The sequence below is a fragment of the Ascidiella aspersa genome, chromosome 1, assembly GCF_963924565.1.
Source record: "Ascidiella aspersa chromosome 1, kaAscAspe10.2, whole genome shotgun sequence".
NCBI lineage: Eukaryota > Metazoa > Chordata > Ascidiacea > Phlebobranchia > Ascidiidae > Ascidiella > Ascidiella aspersa.
Window position 1 is genome coordinate 12,814,142 of NC_139447.1, and position 24,427 is coordinate 12,838,568.

Genomic DNA, 24,427 nt, shown 5'->3' on the forward strand with positions numbered 1-24,427 from the left:
TTCCGTCTTGTTGATATTTCGTAGACAAAGCTGACGTTGCATCTCGGTTGGGATGGGGGGAAGGAGGGGCACTTGCCCACCCTGGAATTTTAAAGTGCGATTATTATTATTATATATAAGTGTAATATGTATTACTTATGAAGGTTAAAAAATATTATACATTATCCATTGCCCCAAGTGGTGTATCCAGGGGGGCGGGACTTCTTCCCCCTTTTGTAAGTGATATTATCGTTTTTTGTTCGTTTTTGTCATGGTTTAACAAACTGTTCGAGGCGGCGTGCTTTCTAAGTAACTGGGTCATGCGTCTTAATCTAATGCGAAACCAAAATCGAGTACAAAACGCCGTTTTTCGTCTTTTGTTTGGTCGACCGTAAACGCTGGAATTTTTTCTCTTTCGTTATTTGTTTAGGTTGACTGATTAGCAAGTGTGTATTCGACAATTGACTCGGGCTCGGTGCAGATGTTGCGATAATCGTGGCATAAATAACACCTGAAAAAAACAATCTTCGTTCAGTATTGCAGGTGGTGAAAGACGTGCTTGTAATTAAGCGCTCGTTCCTTTCATGGAACTTGAAAACTGCGCTGCTGGTAGTCGAATTAGGTGTGATTCTACCACAATTAATCACAAATATTTCACGGTCTTGGTTTGTTTTTTTTGCTTGAAGTTAACGATTGCACACCGTGATTTCGTAGCTGGCGCCTGACGGATTGTCGACGACGCACGTGGTCGCTTTTGCTGGACGTATTGGCTGTTTCTGATTAGTTTTTTTATCACGTCTTGCAATCATCATTCTATGACGTTATACTGTCACTTTTTGATGACGTCATTATTATTAACGTTAGACGAAAAATAGTGGAAATCCCTAAGTTGAAAATTCAGGAGCCCCCTTTTTGATTTTCTGGTTATGCCCCTGATTGCCCAACCCCTGGAAAATTTTCTGCGGGCGCCCCTGCTTAGGCCTATTGTTTCATTCATTAGATTCCCCACATATTGGATTCCCCATGAGTAAAAACGAATACCCCGACTGGTTGTTTAAAGTTAAACCGTAAAACAAAACTAACCAAATACAGCTAAACCAGAACCAAAAGGTCTGCTGACATGATTCGATATATTCCAGGTCTGGGAAAAAATAAAACGTATTTTGAAAAGCCACGACATTTCAACAGCTTAACCGGCCAGGAAAATTTGAAACATTTACTTTCACCTAAAGATCCAGTTAAACCGGAAAAACGCCAAGGGGCTATTTATGAGATTCCCTGTGGAGTTTGTTAAGCAACATACATAGGAGGGACTTAACGTTCCTTTCATACTAGTAAACTTGAACATATGCGTGATGCCCGCCACAAAAGGGCATTCCTGTTAGCTTTGGCATAGCATGCGGTTGAACTTCGACACGGAATTGATTGGGATAATTGTAAAATTCTACATTGGGAACCGAACTATTACAAAAGACTGTTCATTGAATCATTCCGAATTGACAAACCACGTAACACCATGGACAAAAAGTATTCGTGGTATCCGGCTATCTACTCGTCGTTGTAGCTAACGCCATGGCTGATAAACGCTCTTTGTCAGACGTTGCAGTTCTGCACCGGATGACTCCGTCGCGTCACAGCTTCTAACATACTTCAGCGACGTCTAGATTTATTAATTTTAATCTATAGTCTTTTTATATGAAATCACTCACCAGTGACCCATGCATAATAAATGCAAAACAGGATAAATTTTTTTAGCTTAGTTAAGCGGTGAAACAATAACTCGGAAAGCAATGAAATCTGTTGATTCTTTGATGGAAGTTGAAAGGAAAAGGGTTCGAGTGATCCTCAAATATTTGGTTCAGATCCGGTTCAATCCTTATCTAAATATTCGTTCAGGCACAATTAGCTGCAAAGCAGTAAACGAAGTCCGGTGTCGGTTAAATTCAACTCCCTAATTTTTCTATTCCTGCTTTTGCATAGCAAGCAAGTTGCTTAAGTTAGTGCTGCAGTTATATTCTCTTTGTTTTTTCTAGTTTATTTTCGACCGTTGATAAGCACCCCATAATAATAATATTAATAAAAACAATGGTGCCCACAAACAAATTTTAGAAAGCTAAAATATAATACTGGAAACAAATTCGTTGCAATGAAGAATATGCAAAATAAAAGTGTTGAGAAACACCAACATAACGTCAAATGTCATTTAAAGTGTTACAGTAAAGGGTAACATATCCAACACAATGAAAACAATCACACAAACACAACTATTGCATATCTTTTATCAAAATATATAGGAATCTTTATTAAATTTTTATCCTGTTTCAAAAAATAAAGGCATAGCCCATATTAACGCTTTCAGTTAATACAGACGCTTGGTTTAAATGCAAGTGTTTTGTAAAGAATTATAAAGAAATCGACTTTTTCAAAAAATACAATTAGAAACTTTGTTTCCTTTTCAAGTTCAACTGTTTGTTTCCTTTTCAAGTTCAACTGCAGCTCTCATTTCACGTAAAATATTTGCATGTTCATTGTTAAACGACATGCCATCCACTGACATTTTATTTGTTGGTGCAACACCATCTTTAATTCCAAATTTCTCAACGATTTCAAGAATCAAGCGTTCCTAAAAATATGAAAAGTCTGAAAACAGTGGTACTGTTCTTTATACCTTTTTAGAGCATGACACACTTGATGTTTTATGCGCTGGCTGAAAACAGCCAAACTTATAACGTAAACCATGCTAAAAATACCGGTAAACACGTTTGACAAGAGTAGTCGAACGTTGGCACTTTGAAAAAAAATTTACCAGAAAAACAATTTTACAAATGACTTTGACAAGGTTTGACCTAGGTAACCAAAATTTCTGAATCGCACTTGACTTAATGTCAGTAAAAAATGACTTGACTAGAGTTATTTGGTAAATGACATGACTGGGATTCACAGAATTTATAAACGAGTTGTTTACAAAACTATAGGCCTACACGATAATGATAATTAATTGCTCATATTACTTATGTGCAAAATTAGGAAGCACAAATCATAAGATTTTGTAAAATATGACTGGAGTAAGATTTTGTAAAATATGACTGGAGACCCTGCGATGGCCTACAAAGAAAGAATAATGAAAATAAATTTAAAAGTAAATGATACTTAATATATTTGTTTTGCTTAAAAGTAGCCTGATACTTTTTTTGCCTAAAGTCTGTTACTCACCCTTTTTACTGTTGGTATCCAATTTTGCATGAGTTCTGTTGGGTCAACCTGAAATCCTATCGCTTTTCTTAGGTAGCGTTCATGTATTGGACAAGACATTAGTGTGAACAGGGCAAGGCCAAAGCCATAGCAGCCCCAGTTGGAAACACCTAAACAAATGAGCAATGTAATCTTGTTAGAACTCAATTAAACCTAAATGTGTTCTTAAAACCTGAGGCAACTAAGTAGTCGGATGGTGTGGCACAAGCGATAAGTTCTCCTTTTGGAATGAAGCACTGAACTTTTTTCAAAACCTTTCCCATTCCAACTTCATTTCCACCATCTCCAACAGAAATCGTTAACATGTTATGGTGTTTCTTTGCTTCGAGAAACAAATCGTCAATTGGTGAAACTTTGTCAGTCAGGTTTTTTCCTCTCATGCTGTAGTAACCTCCATCCAAGGCTCGTCCAACTCTTTCGGAAGAAAACAAAACATCATAAAAAGAGTCAGTTTCATTGCAAGTCAACTGCTTTTCTAAAGGTTCTGTGTTTGAAAATTCTTTGACTTTCAGTTCATCTTTTAGGATTCCAACTTCATGACAGCATTCCAGTATTGAGTGATTGAGTTTCCATGTACCCTTATCCACAATCAATGTGACCGCTTTTCCCAATGATTGCAGTACTGCTGCCAAGCTGATTATTCCTGGTAGTAATTAAACTTGGTGTTAAGCTTAATCGCATATGCTTAGTTATTTAAATATATTCTATATAAGTCCAAATATATATATATACATATCCCATAAAAATTTAATTTATATAATTTTATCTCTTATAATAAATGGCAAAGTTTGCTCGCCGGCTGGAGTATTGTCGATGTCAGACGTTCGCCGGTCGGTCGCTGGCATGTGATTTTAAAGAGACAGACAGAGCAACTGCTCCCTCTTAAAAGAGAAGCCGGGCGACAGGGTAAAATATAAAGAACCCCGTGTGCTCCCAGAGAGAAAAAGGTATTCTCTTTATAAGAGAGAAAGTCGCGCATCTCATGCGAGCGCCGTCGCACATTTTTAGTTTGAAAGTTTGTTCTACGTATGACGCACTTTGGTGTCGGGATTAGTTGCTTGAATATCACGCATGTCTAAACAATTGCTGTTAGCACTTAAAGTTTTACGTTTGTAAGTAATTCTGAACCGATAAATGTCACGGGTTTTTCGAGACGCTTAGCCAAGTGTTGTCGGCTATATAGTCGAATATTTTGTCAATCACACAACGCTGTAATTTGGTTGCATGTCAAACTGTCATTATATTTTATAAACCATCGGCTGAAACACGCGGCTTGAGTAAACTTTCATACCACGATAGTCGAGAAAGCATTATAGTTAACCCTTTCAGAGAATCAACGGTCAACAGTCAGAGGACAATCATCGCCTTTTCTGTTTTACAATGTAGGTTACATGTTCTCCGATCACGGCGAAATAAAAAACACACAACAAATATATTATGATTTACCGAACGTGAAAAAAAGTGCGACGTAATGCAACGTTTAGGAGTCAATTAAACGAGTATGCCATTCAAAGATATATTTTCATATTTATTAGTCCTTTGACGAATCGCATTACTTATTTGTTGCATGTGAATTGCCATATTTATCTTTCATAGTCATGGTCTATCCACGAGGAAACACACTTTTATGGATTAGCAATTTTTTGTATGACGCTAGCAAACAAATTAAACAGACATGTTAGAAGGTAATATGCAATAGTGGTTAAAAGAGACCACTTCATATTGAATTGTTTTATGTATAGGCCTAAAAGCGCAAAATGTAGATAGATTTCGCAAAATATTGCGTTTATTGCAGCAGTTTAACAGAAAGCAATTTTTATTTTCAATAGGGATTTTTCTCACGTTTGAGCTCGCTTCTGATGCGCTTCAGTGGGCTACATGCCTTGGGACTTTGAGGAGTAAATCGTCGCAGAACAATACGAGCGGCGACGTCAAACTGTTCACTCGCCTCCAAAGGGCGCGCGCAGAGGCGTAGAGGGGGGTGCGGGGGTACATATGTCCCCGGGCACCAAGGTAGAGAGGCGCCAAAATGAGGCTTACAAATTTTTCACATTAAGGGCAAAAAACGATCACAAGCACGATCGCAGCAGCGGCTGTGGCAGACGTCATCTGATACGCCACCCACGCCCAGACTGATGCTGTTACCAGCCATCACAACAGCCAAGATATTGATTCTGCATACAGCTGGTCTACGAAAAGCATTTCGGTATTTTGGAATTACATATTAGTTAGACAACATAAAAAAGAGTGAAGTGTATAAAATACTTGGAAAAGGGATAACTTTTATCGTTTATCTATAAGTTAACTCCGACTAAACATAGCCCTAATCGGTCGTAAAAGTAGCAATTATAGTCCAGTAACTGAAAAACTATTCAAAATTAGTTGCGAAGCTCGCAAATCGCAAATCCATGAACTATGTCTTCAGTCACCTACACGTGTAAACCATTAAGATCACTTTAAAAGCCAAGACTCATTTCGTGGTGATTTGAGCCAAGCTGCTGTTAAACAGGCCAAAACAAAATACTCGATCTGGATTGAGGACAAAAGAATCAGGTGATGTAAGAGAATGCCTGGACAACTGGCAAGAGATGCAGGACTTTCATAAGAAGAAATTGTGAGCGTTATGAAGAATGTATTTGATCGGCTTCAACATGAGATGCTGCGTGCATCAATGGGACAGGATCGTCTCAAAGATTTTGCTATTCTTAGAGTTGAAGGAGAAACATTGGAAACAACAGATTTCGATGGCGTGATTGACCAGTTTGCGACAGTGAAATCAAGAAAAATAATCTATAGTTGTAAATCATTTATGTTTGACAGTGACTAAGTGAGTCATACGTGTAGTTTGTATAACCAAAACGCTTCAAATACATTGTTCGACTAAAATTTGATCTGTTTATAAAAAATATACGGTATATTATAAAATACGGTATATTATGTCAATTCAATAAAAAATGTGATTAAACATGGAGGAGGGGGCGCGAAATTTATAGTTTGCCCCCGGGCGCAAAATACCCTCGCTACGCCTCTGGGCGCGCGTGCGACATCTTGCAAAACCTCTTGACGTAATAGGGTCAAACGTTTTCAAACATTTATAGCGCAATAACCTGCGTGACCTTAAAATTCAAGTCAAGTTTATGCATTGGTAAAAATAAAATTTTATGTCGCAAAGTTTAGAGCTTTATGTTAAATGATAATTAAACACGCCAATCTATTAATGCCGCTTTTACACAGACTGTAAGGTGTTACTTTAATTGTGGGGAAGCATTAGGTTGTTAACCGATTTCAGACACACTTAGCGTTGAACAGAATAGGGACTACCAGCGACTTTGCTTTTTATAGTGTATGTCTTCCCTTTTTCGATCACCGCGTGAAGCATAAAAACGCACCACATGATTTAAAATTTATATTTAGCGACACGTAGTGCAAACGCTTAGGCATAAGTAAAATGGCATTTGCAAAAATATATTTGCATTATTTATGCCTCTGACGAAGATCTTCCGCTACCTATAACAATACTTTTTGGTTATATGCTGATAGCCACATTTATTTTTCATAATCATGGGCTATAACACGAGGCTAGCATGTTACAACGTAATGTGCACCAGTGATAAAAAGCCCACAGCATAATGGATTGTGCCTTTTTTAACCAGACAAAATTTCAGCTAATCCAATTTAAAATTCTAATATCACATATATAGCCTATTATTATTGTTGTAGTCCTATAGTGGACTGCATACTTTAACGAAAAAATACCTGGAAGGCCATCTGTTTCATCAGGTGGCTGAGAGTCATGCACAGGAAACCCTGTTACCAAAGCTACACTTTTTGCATGTGAAAGGGCCAGTGCTCCTTTAAGAAAGTCTTCCTCACAAATCAAGTTATTGATACCTCTTTTACCCGGATCTTTTAGCAGGATTTTAGAAAGGCTATTAATCTTGTTGAAAGTCGACTGCATAACCGCACTAAACATGTCTGGGTTGCGGTTATATTGTATTACTTTGGTTATATCTTCTGAAGGTATTTTGTCGAGATGAATAGCCTCTTGCTGCACATCTGTTAGGAACATTCCTCCTGGGGCATGGGTGAATCCAAGTTCCACATTGGAAGTAATTAAACTTTGCAGGCCAGTAACACCGCAAGACCAATAAACTGGGATATGGCCATCTTTTAACTCTGTCACATTTCCAAAATCAATTTGAGATAGGTCTTTTATTCCGATAGATTCTAAATAAAATAGTATGTTTAAAGCCCAAAAGAGAACAAATAATCAATCGATGCTAATTTTAAACAAAAAACCTTTTTAAATAAAATAGTTACAAAGAGTGTATAAGATCGAGATTTCATTAGGTCTCACCAGTACAGTCAGCTTGTTCTTAAGTGAGAACCAGGGTGACCAATTGCAGCATGTTGATCCGTTTACAATTAGCTTATCTTACCCAACATCACATTATGTAAGATTTAAATAGACCACAGTCTACTTTTGCCTTTCTTAACTTCATTTAGGATTTACCTTAATCAATTCTTATACTAGAATTCAATGAATATAGATGTGATTTAACATTTAGTTAGTTTTCGTTTTTAGTGAGTATTGGCTGGGCTGTTCATTAATCAAATGACCTTGATATGTATAAGTGTTTTCGCTTCCGTTTGTTATATTTTGGGAGTTCCCAATTAACAAAATAAAAATGGTCCAATCTAAATAGCGCAAATAAAATATTACTTGATCGTGGACCACCTATAGCTCCTAGATGGCTGAGATAGGGGTGTACAATTCTTTTTGACAGAAGGCGCATAGGAATAAAAAAACAAAATGAAAAAAATGAAAAAAAACAATTTAAAGGGCGGGATAAAAAATAGAATATAAAAAACACATAATACAAAACGGTTTTATTTTATGAAACAATTGTTTTGTCGCAAATGAGTGTAGGCCTATTGCTTAGATGCACTGTTTCGGGCGATCGTGTTCAATTTATAAATGCACCATTGGTCACATAATCGTGGCAATCATAGATACACTTTCGTCCTCCACGGTCGGTCGCCTCTGCGTCGAATACTTTCACATTTATATTAAAAAAAAAGGCTTTTTATACCTGGGTCACCGTAGTGTATTGGAGCTCCATGGACATCGCTACAAGAATTCGTTAAGGTTGCAACGTCGCTCAATTTGTCTTCCGGTATCGGTACCATGCTGACTAAAAGTTTGCAATGGAACGGTCCGCTCGGAAAACAGTCCAGATTTGTTCTGTACACGGAAACATTTTTATCGTTGTCCTCTTTTCTGCGACGTTGAGTGATTTTGTTGTCTATCAGCAGTTTATCAAAAGAAAAACTGCACCCGATGTAGAAAGTTACCATCTTTGACCAGTCAAACTCTAATGACAAAAACACTTTAATCGTACCAGAACATTATAGACAGCATTACTTAAATGCTTAATAACTGTTATTTCCCGTGCGTCACAATGGCAGTCTAAATTTTTAGCTCCGATATTCTCTAAGTGGTGGGTCTATATGTACTACTTTAAACACATACACTTTAATGATATTGATGGACATGATTTTTCAAAACCTTCAAGCTAGAAGGCCATTTACCAAGAGCTGTATTGCCGCATAAAATTACAAAAAATCACTCCTACTATAAAATACGTAGGTCACACTGCGCTTACCTTGTCAAAATTAGGTGACAAAGAAGTTATAAGACAAGTTCACACGCTTTGTGACTAAAAGTATTCCCAACAAACGGGATATAAAACATATCACAGTTTTGCATTCAGGTAAATAAATTATATTTCGAAAAATATAGTTTTGGTAGACATTATCGCCTAGATCCCTGCATTCTTCGTGGCCACCCTATACGGCTAAACATATTCATTCCTATTGCATATAGCACACGTAAAATTGGCTGGTAGTAGGCTAAACCACCTGTAAGATTTTCGGTCTTTTCCGTAATGTTTCCGTTCTTGATGACATTGTAAAGCGGGACGTCTGTTCGTATGTCAGAATCGGCACACAGCGAACCAGCGGATGTTTCACCAACTCCGCTGACGCCCAGTAGGGGTAGCGCGGCAAAATTTCCTTCGGCAAACTTCTGAAAATCGGTGGCGAGCTCGCGCGGAAGTATGACGATATTTGCCTGCTTATAACCTTGGCAAAAGCTTTTGGTCACGTGCCTTTTCAATTTTCCACTTCTTATCATTGCACGAACCGAACTTGGCAGGGCCCTGGATAAATCCATTTCCACACTTTCTGTGGCGCTGCTCTAGAACCCTACCACTTTTTAACAGAAACGAAACGAGTAGTCAAATTGAAATTGATAGAAGTAAATCAATATAGGGGAATACAATAATATTTGACTCATCCAAAACCCAAACTCGCACTGTTTGTGATGATATACGTCTGAACTGTTAAGAGTATTTTAAATGCCGTACGCTTCAGTTGAATGCAAGCACGGTACGATCCACTGTGGACTAAGCTAACAAGATTGTGTTTGTGCAGCTCTTAGCAAGCACGAAAGTAGCACATATGCTTGTTCGTGTGTCTTTTCCTCAACATATAATCGGACCAACATAACAGGGAGTCTACAAGTGCTCTTAGCGCTGTAACATCCGTGAACATGTGCTGCTGTGACCTATGATTTTTTACCTGCTAAAGCAGTGGTTCATAACCTTTTTTCTACCGCACCCCCTTTGGTAATTGTCCTGTGCCTTGCGCACCCCTTAGATATTTGTAGCGTCATAAGTAATAATTAGTGGATCATTTGGAATTTATTGTATTGTGTATTTTTCAAATATGTTACGATTTATGATTTGTCACTTTTTCACGCCTTTTACCAAACACTCGCTGTCACACTGAGAACAAAGCATTCGGCTGTTTCACACATATATAATGTTATATCGTGACACATATTTCCGTTATAGATAAAAGTATTTCACCTGTGTGAACGCGTTATTGTTGCAGTTACCGGCAGCCAACAAGGCTTCGGGTTATAAATCATTTACGCTTTCTCGTGTCGCCTTCTCTCTTTCATGCAAACTTTCAACTTGTATATGCGAAACTTATATCAATATATAACCAGTTTTGTCTAGTTAATACAGTAAGCGGTTGTGTTGCTTGCCGGCTTCTGGCTGGCCAGCTCAACACCAGCCAACAAAAACTGTGTGGATTTGTAATCAGACTACAGCAAATACCTTGTAATAGTGTGGTTGATTGGTCGAGGCAAATTAGTTTAATGAGACTTGCAATTAAAACCGCCTTTGAAAAACATGTTTTAAATAAATTAAACACTGCCCTACTGGTGTTTTAAAAGGTGTGATGACACACGATGCAAAAGCTAAATACTACAAATGACTAAAAGTTCGCCCAAAAATGTGTGAGTTTCCCCCAATTTGTGATATATAAATGACAATTTCGGGCGAAGCGCAAAATTTTTCGTAGTTTTGTTGTTGAAATTGGCAAAAACACTCTTTATAAAGATCGTGGCATTGGGCACAACTTAGATCTCCGTTAACCATATCATGCTGTTCTGAGTAAACACAACCCCAATCGACTCGTAATAAGTAGCAAATATTGTTCCAAAAACGATAAACTATATGAAAACATATGTAGCCCCCAAAATATGAACCGTTTTTCTTCATACTTGTCTAAACATGTGTGATTGGCAGAATTAACAACTAACGCAACATGGAATTAATAAAATCATTTCAAAAAGTTAAATATTAGAGTAGGGCTTGTTATAGCTGCCCTGCAGTTGAAGCAGGTCTAACGCAGTGGTTCTTAAACTTTTTGAGACACGCCCCCTTTTACAATTTTAACAAAACTCGCGCCCCACATTGTTTCAAAATAAAAAAACATAAGGCAGAACAGCAATTTATTTCCAGATAAGTTGCATTATTGCAGTGGTCGGCAAACTTTTTTTGTCGCTGCCCACTCTTTTCAGGTTACTCTTTTCAGTGCTATTGAAGGCCCACTATGTAAAACAACTACAAAAAAGTGGCGGATCAGGATATTTGTAATTATTTAAACGGCGCCTTGATGCCCAGAACACTGCCATGCCATAATGTAAAACATATTAGTTGAAAACTATGAATATACGCGCGAAGCGCGAAAAATGTTGCGCTAACATAAAGTTGGAAAAAATTAGGCCTATAGTTCTATAGGTTCTCAGGACCATATTTGGCACGTGGGAGACATATGAAAACAAACACGCTAAGACATAAAAATTCTAGGCCACACGAAATAAAGTGCAATGAAAGTACGGCTATCACACGACCCACAACTACATGATAATACTAAACTATTCACTCGCGGTCCACTAAAAATGGCTCTGCGGCCCACAGTTTGCCGACCACTGCATTAATGCGAAGGATATATAACTGTTTTTTGGATACCGTACCAAATGTTTAATTCGAGGTTAGTAGCAGGTATATATCACTTCGCCTTAATGTTTAGTCATATTTCATTCAGAGTTTGTAAATTTCTTGCGCCCCCCCTTGTGAACCTCACACGCCCCCCAGTTTAAGAACCACTGGTCTAACGAATAATAATAGCCAAGTGTTTACTGTGTTAGCACGATACCATTCGAAATTATGTGTCCCGTTTGGACAAAGAATCGTACGTGTCAGGAAGAACGTGACCTGGGCCTACATGAAAATCACTGCTATTAGCATTCGAAAACAAAAAAGCATTTCATTTATAAGCAGTGACTTGAGCGTACCTAAGCCAAGTCATTACAACACTGTTAAATTTACTACCCTCTAAGTTTCGCCCTAGATTTAAAAGATTAATAGACGACTTGCATTGCTAGCTATAGTCACTGTGAATTATGCGAATAGGACAAATTAAAAAATAATACATTCAACTTTCTTTTGTAGAAAAATTGTAAAACTTTCTCGCGCAACACGCACCTCGAAGTCTCGAACTAAAACAACCTCAGCACTATATCTCAGCAAAGAGATTTAAACCGGTTAAAAATCTCTGTGATCTTAGCAGCAAGCAGCACACTGGTGACCAATAATGCGTGACGCCTTACTAAAAGTTTCGCGGTAACATATTACTGATATACACTTTTTACGTTAAATCATTTCTTGGTAAATATTGATTATTTTTTTCGAATATAGCATAACTTGACTCTGTAAAATACAATTTGTAACGTCTACTGGATTGAAAGGATCGTGTTATTAGGTTATGCTTCAGATTCTTTTAAAATATTCGGTTCAGTTCCGGTTCGGCTCCTTAAAGACTAAACATAACCTGTTCAGGTTTGAAAAAAATGGGCCAAAACCGGCTAAAATTAGGAAAACGGTTCGGTTCGACTCACTGCTCTGTAGCCGAGAAATTGAATGTTGTTCTTCATTTCTCCTAACATTCATAACAAAAGTCACGTGTGAGTTTTAGTGACGTTATATAATGTTTATGTCATCCAACATACAATGTGTACCGTATCTGTCGTATCCTAGGTAAGATTACTTTAAACGAAGGACAGTATAGACCAGTTTTTTTATGCATCTGTGTTAGGTTCCAAAACGTTACATAGGAAAAACAAATGAGGTTGTTTTTATGTTTTGTTATTGAGTGGGTTGCTATTCGAATAAACCGGTGTATCCCCACTGTACGGTATACGACTACGAGTAAACGAATACATAACTATAAGCTTATCTGCAAAGCTTACAATCCTAAGGGGACAGTTGCTAGGGAGAAGTAGCTACTTTGTTAACATTAGAAGACAAATAATCAAAGTATTCTTTCGAATAACAAAATCTGCCTGAATCCGAATGGTGAAAACAAACGATTCTGGTTGCCCATGAATCATTCGAATTAAGATACTGAAGATGCTTTATAGCGAAATATATTTATCTTTTTATTACATACAAACAAACTGATTTTCGGTTTGCTAAGTTCTATACTTAGTTTAATCTTTATCATTAGAAGACAAGACAGTGACATAGAAACACGTGTAGGCCCTACAAAAATCAAAACTCAATGTTTGTCCTAAAATTTGCACATGAAAATTGCTTTCACAATAATGATATCACTTTAAATTGACAATGGCTCCAACCAAATATTTTTATTCCACTATGGCTGCAATGGTTTTTGACTGCTATTTTGCCAGATCAAAGTGTTTTAATAGATACTCATTGGTCAGACTAAGTTACAGAAGACAATAAATTATTATTTTACTTTCCAATAAGTTGGGTTGATTTCAATAGTGAACGACATTGTCCTGGACATTGGAATTTGTAAATTCTTTATAACCAGTAGGAAAAAAGCTTTGTATATTGTTTCTTGTGTTTTGTCTGTTTTGTATTATCATAATAATAAGTAAGGAAAGCTGATTAATACCTAATATACTATAGCTTTAGACGTGATACTCTTTAAAAGTTTCTGTGAAATAAGGGGAACGATTAATCTGTCTGTTTAATGGATGTTGTCATATATTTATCGGACAACTCTGGTCACCAATTCACATTGCACAATGGAAAGTCTACGCCAACCTCTCAGCTTCTTCAAATAATGATAGCTACTTTAAAGCTTCCTGATGTTCTGGCAAAGAAGTGTTTTTCACTTTGGTTGAAGTCTCCACTTTTGGGTAAAACTTGATTATACAGTGTTTTAAAAAGCCTAGAAGAATTGTTTTTAGCCAATGTTAAGTCTGCAATTTAAATCAGTTTTTATATAACTAACATGCCAAATGGTCTTTTATTTTAAAGATGTGCAACTCAAACCGCAACATATTCCCTTTCGAATGGTTAAGCAGTGGCCGATGCTTATTGAACGGTTTTCCATGGGAACACCTCTGGAAAAGTCACTTGGTGGGCAAATTGACATAGAATTTTATGCTAAATTATTAAACTTGAGACAACCCAGTTACAGCCCAAAATTGTATAAACGTGTAAAAATCAAAGGCCAATCATTTAAAAAGTTGAAATTAGTTACATAATTGTACTCTTACCCCTCTTTGTATACTGCTTAGTGTTAAAAATGCTAGGTTTTTAATTAACTAGTTTATTTTTAAATCAAAAATATGTTTTAATGAACCCTCAAAGTTTTATTTTTTATTATTCAAGTGCCCAAACCTATTTCTATTGAAATTTAATTTATTTTCAGTGTCCGACCTGGAGTATGAGAATAGGTTTAAATAAATATCATAACAATAACAAAATATGTAATTATATCTAATTCACATGTGATTAGATGAACCAGCTTTGCTGTTTAGAAGAAATGCATTTCTGACCTTGGAAGATGAATCCCAAATTACAGATGAGGGAGTATTAAAAGTCTTGCAGCTAGAAGCAAAATACAACATACAGCAGGGTACTGCTGAATTCACCATAAATTTGGGCTAATTTGTATTTATGGCATGATGATTGTTATGTTTTAGTAAAGTCTATTGGTGTTATGACCTAATGTTTTTTAAAAATATAGCAAAAGTTTTACATTTTTGAAGAAACCTTGTTTTTGCTAATTGCTAAGGCATCTACCCTTGTGATGAAGAAGATATTGAACAACTGGGGGCTCTGATGTGCATGGATGAACAAGAAGATCAACATCAAGGCATTCAGAAAATTGTTAGGTATGATATATTATTTGTATATTAGCTTGTGGTATATATGGTGTTCATTTTTGCTGAATACATCTACATAATAAAAAAAAAAAGTTTGTGAGATGTTTGTGTGTGGCAAAATATTCGCCCAGTCGGTGATGATTATAATATGAAATTCGAGCAGCATTGACATTGCGCCGCTTTAGCTCAGTGGTAGAAAACTGGTCCCAGGGGGTCGTGTGTTCAAACCTCACTGGTGGAAAACTGTTGTAGTGCTCACTTTCAATTTACAATATGTTGCATCACAATGTTACGTCACACGCAATGCGATTTACAAAATGTTACAACGTGACCAAGATTGTGTTTAAGCACGTATCCCAGGCCCAGCGTTAGTTAATTTAATATAGGTATATTTAGAAGTTTTTGTGTTAGGCAGAGTTTAAGTAAAAGATAGTCCAAGTTTAACGTATCCGCGCAAAACTTTTTTTCAAGCGCAATTACCTGCCGGGAAATAAAAAAAATAAAAGTAAGTATATTTCCTTAGTAAAGTAAAATTTTAATGTTTCCAACTAAGACTATTATGTTTAGGAACTTATTGATGCCTGTTACCGCATAAAATTTAGGTAGAGTTCGCAAATTTACGAAGAATTGAATTTTTATTTTTAAGTCGTTTGTTAGCGATAGTGATTGAGGCCAAAGCCTAATGACTTCTTACAATGTGTTTACCCACGAAATACTTAGCAGAGTTCGCGTAAAAAGCTTTATTGCAGTGGTTTAACAGTTTGACGCAGTTTAGCACCGGGATTATGTATTTGCTTAAACATGACGCTATCAAGCAAGTCTAAGCAATTGCTGCTGCAACCTAAAGTTTTACATTTGGGAGTTATTCTCAATTGACAAATCTCACAGGTTTTTGTTACTTAAAATATGTATTGCATGCTTAGCGAAGTGTTGTGCGCCATAGTTAACCGACTTCACATCACATGATTTGAAATTTCTATTTAGTGACACTCAGTTCAAACGTTTAGGCATAAGCAAATTTGTTATGACATTTAAAAAAATATGTTTGCATTATTTTTGTCATTTACGAAGATCTTACGAATAACCGGTAAATATTCTTTTTAACCTGGGCAACGCTGGGTATTTCGTCTAGCTATGTTTAAATTAAAAATGTTAAACTTTCTGTAATGACTTATCTTATTACTTAAAATAATTAATAAACTTTACTATTTTTTGTGCAGGTAGGTAATCTAAAAAAACAACCAGTAAAAAGGACTTTTGTTGTACTAGTGCAGGGGTGTCCAACAAGTGGCATGCGACCTAATAAAAAATGGTAGCAAGCCCCCTCCCCCAAAAAAATACTAAAATTGTTATTTAGCCGATGTTGAAAATGAATAAAGAGTTATTCGAAACGTTCAAAATGATACCTACTTCTGTATGGGCTTTGATATTCTTATTACGTCTTACTACAACCTCCAACCATTATGCTCCAATGTTATTTAGCCAATTGCCAGAAAAGCTCAATTTGTTATTCATGCAATTGTCAGAAAGTACTAACTTTGTTATACAGCCAATTGCCATTGTTTGTTCACAATATAAAACAATCGCGGCAATCACGACAACCAACAATTACTTTTGATATTGTAACATTATACTGTGTGAAGGTAGCATTCATATAATATTACATAGCTTGGTGTGAAGAAACAAAAGTCAGCTCACCGAGAGACAATTTGATGTAGTGATGCGCATTTCTACTAAACAGTTTTTTTTCAAGTTTAAATAAACGTTCTTATTTTTGGTAAAAAAGCTTTTAGGATTAAAAAGAATTGGTTCGGTTACGAAACTTTGGCACGGGAAGAAGTTATAAGATAAAAATTGGCATGCCGGCATGTTTGAGTTGGACACCCCTGTACTAGTGCAATGTTTTCTACTGCATTACAAGATTTATACAAGACCTTACTTCCTGTTGTTCAGAGAAAGCATGCCAACTCTTGTACCCAATCACATGGCCAAGACCAAGCGCAGTTTCATAACTCGTCAACACTCAATAGAGGAAAGAATAATTCAATGTGCCAAAAAGGTCTCTCAAGAAGAAGCAGTGAACCCTGTTCTGGAATTCATGAAAATTTGCTGGCAGCTCCCTTATTATGGGTAAGACTCTCTTCGACATTTCAAGATATAAAATGTAGAACAAAATATACCTAATATATTGACTAATATGGCTACAAAAATATAGTTTTTCACCTCAATGGGAAGTTAGTTGGGCCAGTTACTTCTGGGTATTAATTTTTTTAGCCGTCAAGTTTGCCCCTGTTCTCTAGAAACAAACTCTTTCAAATTAGAAAAGCAATAGATGTTAAATGAACTGTTTTTGGTTTGTCGTGAATAGTGGTCCTTTTATTAATAAATCAGTAACTGTGACTTAAATTAATCAGTACTGTCGCTGAACTAATTGTTTTTTTTTTATCACAGGAGTGTAATCTTTAATGGCCTGGTGGAACGTGCTCAGAACAGCACCCTAACTGCTTTGTTTCACGCCCAAACAGACATTCCAGTCAGGGTTGCCATTAATACAAATGGAGTGTGGGTAATTGATGTAGAAAAAAAGGTAAACTGTTGTTATGTTACATTATGTAACTATAGTTGTACCAAAAATTACTACTTTATTGTTGCATATCGAAGGTACTTTTTGCTCCTGATACTCAGCAATTAAAAAGTTGTAATGGTAGTTTTAACCCCTTGCTTGTAATAAGCTGCAGCCATCACCAACTCTCAATGTTTTAAATCCAATTATTCGGGCATATCAACTGGCAGATGAAATATATGTTCAGGCATTAAGTATAATGTTACACAACATGCTTTCTTTAAGTAATGGGTTGCCTCCCACAGATTTTTCCATTATTTAACCCCCTAAACTGCGGTTTTGGTATGCCTGGCTGTCAAATAGTAGACTGTTTTTTTTAAGTATATCAAAGCCTTGATAAGCTTAAGCAATATATTTTAGGAGGCTGTTTCTACTTAATTTTTAATGGTCTGAATCAATTTTTTACAGCATGTGCTGATTGGTTTGCTGTATGATGAGTTCAACTGGCAAGTAACTGACATTCAAGCAGATGACACAGAAGAAACCAAAGTTTCAAGTTTGTTCCTGGAGTTTGATGATGCAAAGACCGGTGAAAATCAATTACTAGGAATTATTTCCAAGGAGGTAAATCTAATGCCTTGTGAAGATAATTGCTTTTAATATTTGTTTCTTTTAGCTTCATCCTAAAGATTAATAATTTAATAGACAAAAAATAATTAGATTTCATTATTTGCAAAAACTAGAGATTAACCACTATCACTTTTTCAGACTACTACCAATCCTGATTTTTTTATATACCTTTAATGTAGTAAAAAATTGGAATAATTGGAAATAAAATCAATATAATTTTCAGTTAATCTACCTAATGTTAAACGCTTATTTTTCTAACTTGTCATGATGTTAAACAAAAAAAAAATGTACCAAAAGTTTTTTTATGAGGATCAGTGTAAAGAACAAAAAATAATGATAGTTACATCCGAGTATGAAAGGTAAATACATTTTAAAGACAAAGCAAGGCTAGTTGAGTCAGAAGCGGAGTGAAGTAAATCTGAAGATTAACAAACCGATTATTTTTCGCTACATATGGTGTTTTTTTACTTTGTCAGTTGGAGCAATCACATTCTATAACATCTTTTAATTACTTCACTGCCAAACTGCATAACTTTGAAGACTAGTTTTTGTCTTTAAAATTTATTTTGTTCAGACTGAACTTAATGAAAAAAAGCAAAAATTACTTAAAACGTTATAGGCACCAATGATGAACTCTATGATAGAAACATGCATTGCAATGAGAAGAGATAAAACTGACACAAGTGTCTCCAGTTCGTCAACAACTGAAGGTTAGAAGTTTCATATTACAACAATAGGCACCTTTGCAAGAGCCAGTCTGTTATTTTTACCAGTTTACCCATCCAATTTTGTGGAATATAATTGCCTGATCTGTGTTGTATGTGGTGTATAACAGCGCCAAGGGCTATATTGCATTATTATATCTGCATTGGTACTTCTGATGAAAAATTTTAAGAACAAAATTAGAAACTTTAAAATTTATGACAGTAATTATCTTTTTTAAGTTCTTTGTGTACAGGCCTTACAAATATTTTTTTATGCTGTCTTTAACTTAACTAAAACAATCTTTCATTTAAAGAATAAATTTGTATTAGCAACCTACCCACCTATTTTACAAGCCCGCAAATCATCACATTTCATGTAAACACAATGACTACATAAATCCAGTAGATGGCAGCAGCAGTGGTAACACCTCTACTCCATGTCAAAGTTCCACTCGAGTGCGACCCCTGTTTCAGCGTCAAAACTCTGTAACTTCAAATCGTACGGAAAAGCTAAACTTGAAAAAGATTGATGAACCATGCTGTGCAGGTATTGCAGTAATGGTTGAAATAAGAAACAAACCTTCAGAAAGCCTTTTAAATACCCTTTTCTGGGCCTATTCACTTCAGAGCACACAAGCAATTTACAAACTAGATAAAATTTGATTTGCCCTAATATATTGAATTAAAAATTTGCAAAAAATTTATTTACCTATTGTTTTGTTGATTAGGAGCTTGTAAAATTATAAGTAGTTTGGATTGTTATATAATGATAAAAAAGTTCCAGGATTTATTTATACTTTTTGAAGTGCGTCACAAGCTTAAAAATGTTTGACCACTCACACTAATTATATATAAGCCTTTTGATGCCCCTGTATAATGTCATAAAATTTGTCATAATGTTTAACAATGCTTTTGTCAGCTTAGAATTTAGTATCAGACTGGGAATTTTACGACTATTTGCAGGTCTTTAAAGAAAGTTATTAGATCACAGATTATATTCCTTGGAAAATACATAAAAGAAACTGTGTATAAATCTTTTTAGTTTTGATATATGCCCAATGGTATGGATAATGTTTTAAACACTTGCATTCACAAAGCAGCACTTTTATTTTCTTGTCCTCTTATACTATAGTAGAAATGTAGCATTTGAGTTAAAACATGTCAGCTTTACTAAAACATGCATTAGTTAAAATCTTAAATACCACATATATAAGCAACTTTCACTGGCTTTCTAACAGCAGCGAAATCCTAAGCAAGCAACACAGGTAAGATGTGATTTGAGGTGACACCACTTGGCTTCCAAGGTGGCATGGCAAATACCCATAAAATAGAAATGATGCTTAGACAACACAAGTTTTAATAGCTTAGTAATCAGTGTACACTGAGTTCTTGTGTGACCAGCAAAATGTTTTTTTTTTAAATATGCTGGTGCATTAGTCAGCCCTTTTCTAGGTTTCCTTAAGCCAAAAGTTGTATGTAATTGGGTGGGGTTTTATAAGGCTGAAAGTGATAGCATTTTTGACAATGAAGGCAAAAGATTTCCAAAAAACTGAGTTAATGTAATGTATGTCCTATAAAGAAAAAAACAGCATTGATGGTTTACACTGCACTATTACCTTAACCAAAAATATACAGTGTTTAAATTTTGTGTACAGTATTTGGACTTTATCATATTTCAATTAAAATAACACATGTTAGGATCAATAGCATTTGAATTTCATAGTTTTTTTTATATAAATATCTGTAAGAACCTATTTTTATTTGGCAATATAAATTAATTAACCATATTGAATCATTTAAAATTTTAGTTAATCATTTGTTAAAGCTGTTATGAGAATACAAGTTTATGTTTAAATAAGATGTAGATTGATATAGCAGATTCAGTTATTTATACATCTTTGTTAATAAGTTTAATATGGTCAACAAAGATTGTGAAAATCATTTCCGACATCATTTGAGGCCAGCCTGTAATGGTGTAATTTTGCATGTGCAAACATCAAAGAATTTTACCACTATCATTATATTGCATGACACAAGCCAATATATAACCTTTAAAAATGACAGCAAAATGCATGTTATTATTTCGTAAAACCATAATAGTCCTCGATTAATTTATAACCAAATTTTACTTTACTTACTTTAAAATAGGAATAAACCATGTTTTTACTAACTTTTGTACATTGATTTACATGTTTTGTATTTGATTTTAACAAATTTTAAAATTATTAATCTTTTAGTAAAATCAATTCAAACAATGGAGTTTTATTTAGTTTGTAATCCTGTGTTGTTTTTGTGTTAGTTTTATTTCTGTTAAAAAAAACACTTAACCAAAAACTAAGAATGTTTAGAAATAACTTCTTCACCTGTGACTGTAGTCCTAAATTTGTACATTTAGAAAAAGATGTTGTACCTTCCGCCACCCACAAATCTTCTCATTCAACCACAAAACGAGGAATCCTAAAAAGGTTTGGAAGTCGACCAAAAATCCAAACAGCTAGAGAAGAGCAGTATGGATTAATTTAAAAGTTTTTTTTTCATTTTATTTGCACTTTATTGTTCCTTCATTCCTGTTTTTGATGCTAGTTAAATTTTGTTGTGTTTTAATATATCTATATTCTCAAACAATTGTGCTTTAAAGTAAATATTTTAATCATTCCACTGTCCTATAGAGCATAACATGTGTATAACTGTCCTTTAATGTCAACAAATAACTTTTGTTAATGGCAACGCAATACTCTACATTGCCACCATTTTAAATCTGACAATAGTATAGTTTTTTATATATTAGTTTATTCAAGTGATGAAATATTAATGGTGCTACATTTTTTACTGATACCAATTTTATGCTATTTTTGTACTTGATAATTTCCATTGATAGATTATGTTTCTGTCAATCACATAATTCTCTTGAAAAAAACAAGCCAATATTCAAACAATATTACCTTACCTAGACTTGATTTGACAAGAGTTTGATTTAACAACTTTTGCACAGCAACCGCATATAGAGCTATATTACAAGGGTGTTCTTAAAGTGGTAGGCTCAGTGTGAGCACATGTGTTTTGTGTCTCCAAAACATAATATTCATAAAGGATGGGTGTAATGTGAGTTTTGCTAAATTAAGAACCCTTGCTATGTCCTATCACACTATATAACAACTATGGCAGACACAACAAACCCTTGGTCAATCTGAGTTTGTACTGTAAGTCAATCTGAGTTGTACTGTAAGCGCATTTTAAACTCTAAATTTATTGTACTTTTACAGATAAAAAACATTTAGGTTACCAGCATTTTTACATGTTTTAATTTTGTGTTTTCTCATGAATCTTTATGTTGTTGTGCGAATGTTCACAAATTTGCAGTTTGAAAACTTTATTTTATATTTGTTATGGTAAAAGGAACAATGCTTTTCACTAATAACATTGCATCACATTCGTGTAACAATAGATTAATTATTTTCAAAATATTGTTCTCCAACAGGGAAACCTACTTCATTTCGATTTCCACACAAAGTAATACTTTTGTATGTAATCAAAACTATTGGATTTTTTATACCTGGTTTGTTCACTAAACCACATGAACTTTATGAAACAGTATATTAGAAAAAAATTTAATAGAGTGTCCTGAGTTGTTGTAAGTTATTCAATAAAATGTGTAAGATTACAACAATTTTTTTTAATAGATAAGTAAAGTTTGGTAACAAGTAACAAAACATTTTGTTTTGATTACATTGACTCGAAAAAGTGATTTATTTTCTAGAGTTGAACAGTAAAGCAATAAATAGAACTTTTTAAGCTTATGGGAGCCAACTACTGCAGTATTCTTTCAGTTAGAAGAAGTAGGTAATCGGAACGACAAATCTTGCTAATTGTAAAAATTTACATAATTGGAAACAAATTTGTCGTACTTAGCAATAAGAAATATCGCTGTCTGTTAAAACCTGTATAAAATTTATTTTCAATTTTGTTTCTGAAAAATTTAAATAACAACCAACAAAAAATACGATTTTCACAGATGTACCTCCTAAATGTTTGCATACTATGTGATATGTACTAAAATAAATCAAGCTTTAAAATAATTGATTTACTCAAGAGGGTTCATTGTTTTACTGTACTGGTATTTAATTATCATGTAGCTTCTCCTACAGTGTCCGGAAGCTATTCTTTAAATTTTCATTGGGTCCTGAAGAGTCCTAAGAGTATTTTTGAAGGTAAATACAGATACCTTTCAACTTTTAGTGCTAGACTTTTTATGAGGACTAAACTATTAATTTTTAAAGCTTTACTCAAGTGATTTATCCCAAATAACTTGATTAGAATCAATTCTAAGGAGAAAAAATTAAAAGGTGGCAATAGCCTTTTTTGTTTTGGATGTTGTGCATCCCAATAATTTATCTGAATGTTTTAATTTTGTGCTTAGGTAACAAAATCTCTATAACAATTTGTACTGTACAAAGAAAGTATAGAAGATTGATTTTATTACAATCTTGATAAAGATATAATATTTATCAGTTTTATGCAAGTGTATAAAAATATTCACTTTTCTCAACAATTGAGGCAAAATAATTTTGTAGAATCATATTTTTATACCCCTAAAACAACAAAATCTACTGACTATAAAAAAATTCATACAGCAAAAAACTGTTTTGCCAATCTCAACTGGTTTTGTTGAAAGCAAAACCCCAAAAACGGCATGGCTTTTGGTAAGTCTGAAAAAGTGCTCTTATAAGGTATCTGTTAGTTGTTTGCATAAAAATGACAGGAAAATAGTATTTGTCTGTTTTATGTATTTGTCTCCCAAAAACAAAAAAAATTTATACAGAAGAAAACAAATATTTTGCATTACCTACAGTTAAAAAACTTATTGCTGAAGGCCAAAATATGTTTGCATCACAAACAACATCTGTGTAGCATTGTCTTTGGCAGATTTGTGTTTAAATATTACAGTTGTTATTCTTTTATTAGCAAAATCATAATAAAACTTCGATTAGTTGATATATTTGCTGAATGAAAAAGATCTTACAAGTATGCTGCATAAAAATAGAATTTTAGTTAAACACAAAATGTGCACTATAGCAAGGCTCGGCAACCGCCGGTCAGCGAGGAGTTTGTTACCAGTTCGTAGCAGGGTTGCCAGATCAAAAAATTTTGACTTAAACACGAACTGTGCAAAAAAAAAGCCGGACAAAAGTCAAAAACAATTAAAAGTATTTTTATATTCCAAATACATTAACTTTTGTTTAAATATGCTCCATGGTTGATTGGTATGATGAAAAATAACAATTAGTATCAAATTCGCGTGATGTTCAAAACAACCAGTGTGCTGTGGCCATATGAGTTACATAGCTAAAATATCATGTTTTTGAATGTTCAAGTGAAATAGAATAAATTCATGCAAACAATGTCACATAATGAAATGATTTATTATTTTGATATTTAAGCAGAAAAGGTTAAATAAAAAAAAACATGTATGTATTTTTATTAGTTTTGGCAAACCTCGGCCAAAATGCTGAATGAATTTTGTGACATTAACCATGTTGAAAAAGCAAGATTTTTTTTTAATTTGGTGTAAAAAATCTGGCAAGCTTTTTATGAATGTCTATCCTATACTTATCATGAGTCAGTCTGTGATTATATTTTAATATTTAGTCTTTTCGTCTACTATGGAAACAAAAAGTGTTGTGTGGGGCCTGTACAAAAAATAGGTCCGAAATGTGTGACTTTCATTTAAAATTTAAATGA

At 34.6% G+C, this 24,427-nt stretch overlaps 2 protein-coding genes across 4 annotated transcripts; one reads left to right on the plus strand and one right to left on the minus strand.

Annotated features, from left to right (window-relative positions):
* Positions 1–2,021: 2,021 nt before the first annotated feature.
* LOC146167590 (D-glutamate cyclase, mitochondrial-like) lies at positions 2,022–9,498 on the minus strand. Its single transcript, XM_083388885.1, has 6 exons — positions 9,154–9,498; positions 8,325–8,606; positions 6,988–7,458; positions 3,404–3,874; positions 3,193–3,341; positions 2,022–2,602 (listed from the first exon to the last, which is right to left on the minus strand). The coding sequence occupies exons 1-6, from the start codon at positions 9,464–9,466 to the stop codon at positions 2,441–2,443; spliced, it is 1,848 nt and encodes a 615-aa protein (XP_083245011.1). The 5' UTR covers positions 9,467–9,498; the 3' UTR covers positions 2,022–2,440.
* Positions 9,499–12,673: 3,175 nt separating this feature from the next.
* LOC146167591 (FERM domain-containing protein 8-like) lies at positions 12,674–22,320 on the plus strand. 3 transcript variants are annotated; one of them, XM_083388773.1, is made up of 11 exons: positions 12,674–13,816; positions 13,938–14,039; positions 14,422–14,541; positions 14,701–14,800; positions 16,745–16,921; positions 17,243–17,378; positions 17,823–17,978; positions 18,604–18,694; positions 19,092–19,235; positions 19,927–19,953; positions 21,084–21,219. In XM_083388773.1, exons 1-10 carry the CDS (start codon positions 13,648–13,650, stop codon positions 19,938–19,940), a joined length of 1,209 nt encoding a protein of 402 aa, XP_083244899.1. In that variant the 5' UTR covers positions 12,674–13,647; the 3' UTR covers positions 19,941–19,953; positions 21,084–21,219. The 3 variants fall into 3 exon arrangements, with proteins under 3 accessions (XP_083244899.1, XP_083244897.1, XP_083244898.1); XM_083388771.1 differs by lacking the exon at positions 19,927–19,953 and having other exon boundaries at positions 21,084–22,320; XM_083388772.1 differs by lacking the exon at positions 19,927–19,953 and having other exon boundaries at positions 19,095–19,235; positions 21,084–22,320.
* The last annotated feature ends 2,107 nt before the right edge of the window (positions 22,321–24,427 follow it).

Excerpts from the sequence above, each read along its gene's own strand:
- LOC146167591 (XM_083388771.1), top strand. The coding sequence starts at position 13,648 with ATGGATGTTGTCATATATTTATCGGACAACTCTGGTCACCAATTCACA. Across the intron at positions 13,817-13,937 it reads GTTGAAGTCTCCACTTTTGG|ATGTGCAACTCAAACCGCAA; the intron begins GTAAAACTTGAT and ends TTTATTTTAAAG. Across the intron at positions 14,040-14,421 it reads ACCTCTGGAAAAGTCACTTG|ATGAACCAGCTTTGCTGTTT; the intron begins GTGGGCAAATTG and ends ACATGTGATTAG.
- LOC146167590 (XM_083388885.1), bottom strand. The coding sequence starts at position 9,466 with ATGGATTTATCCAGGGCCCTGCCAAGTTCGGTTCGTGCAATGATAAGA. Across the intron at positions 3,875-6,987 it reads TGAAACAGATGGCCTTCCAG|GAATAATCAGCTTGGCAGCA; the intron begins GTATTTTTTCGT and ends AATTACTACCAG. Across the intron at positions 2,603-3,192 it reads GGATACCAACAGTAAAAAGG|GAACGCTTGATTCTTGAAAT; the intron begins GTGAGTAACAGA and ends TCATATTTTTAG.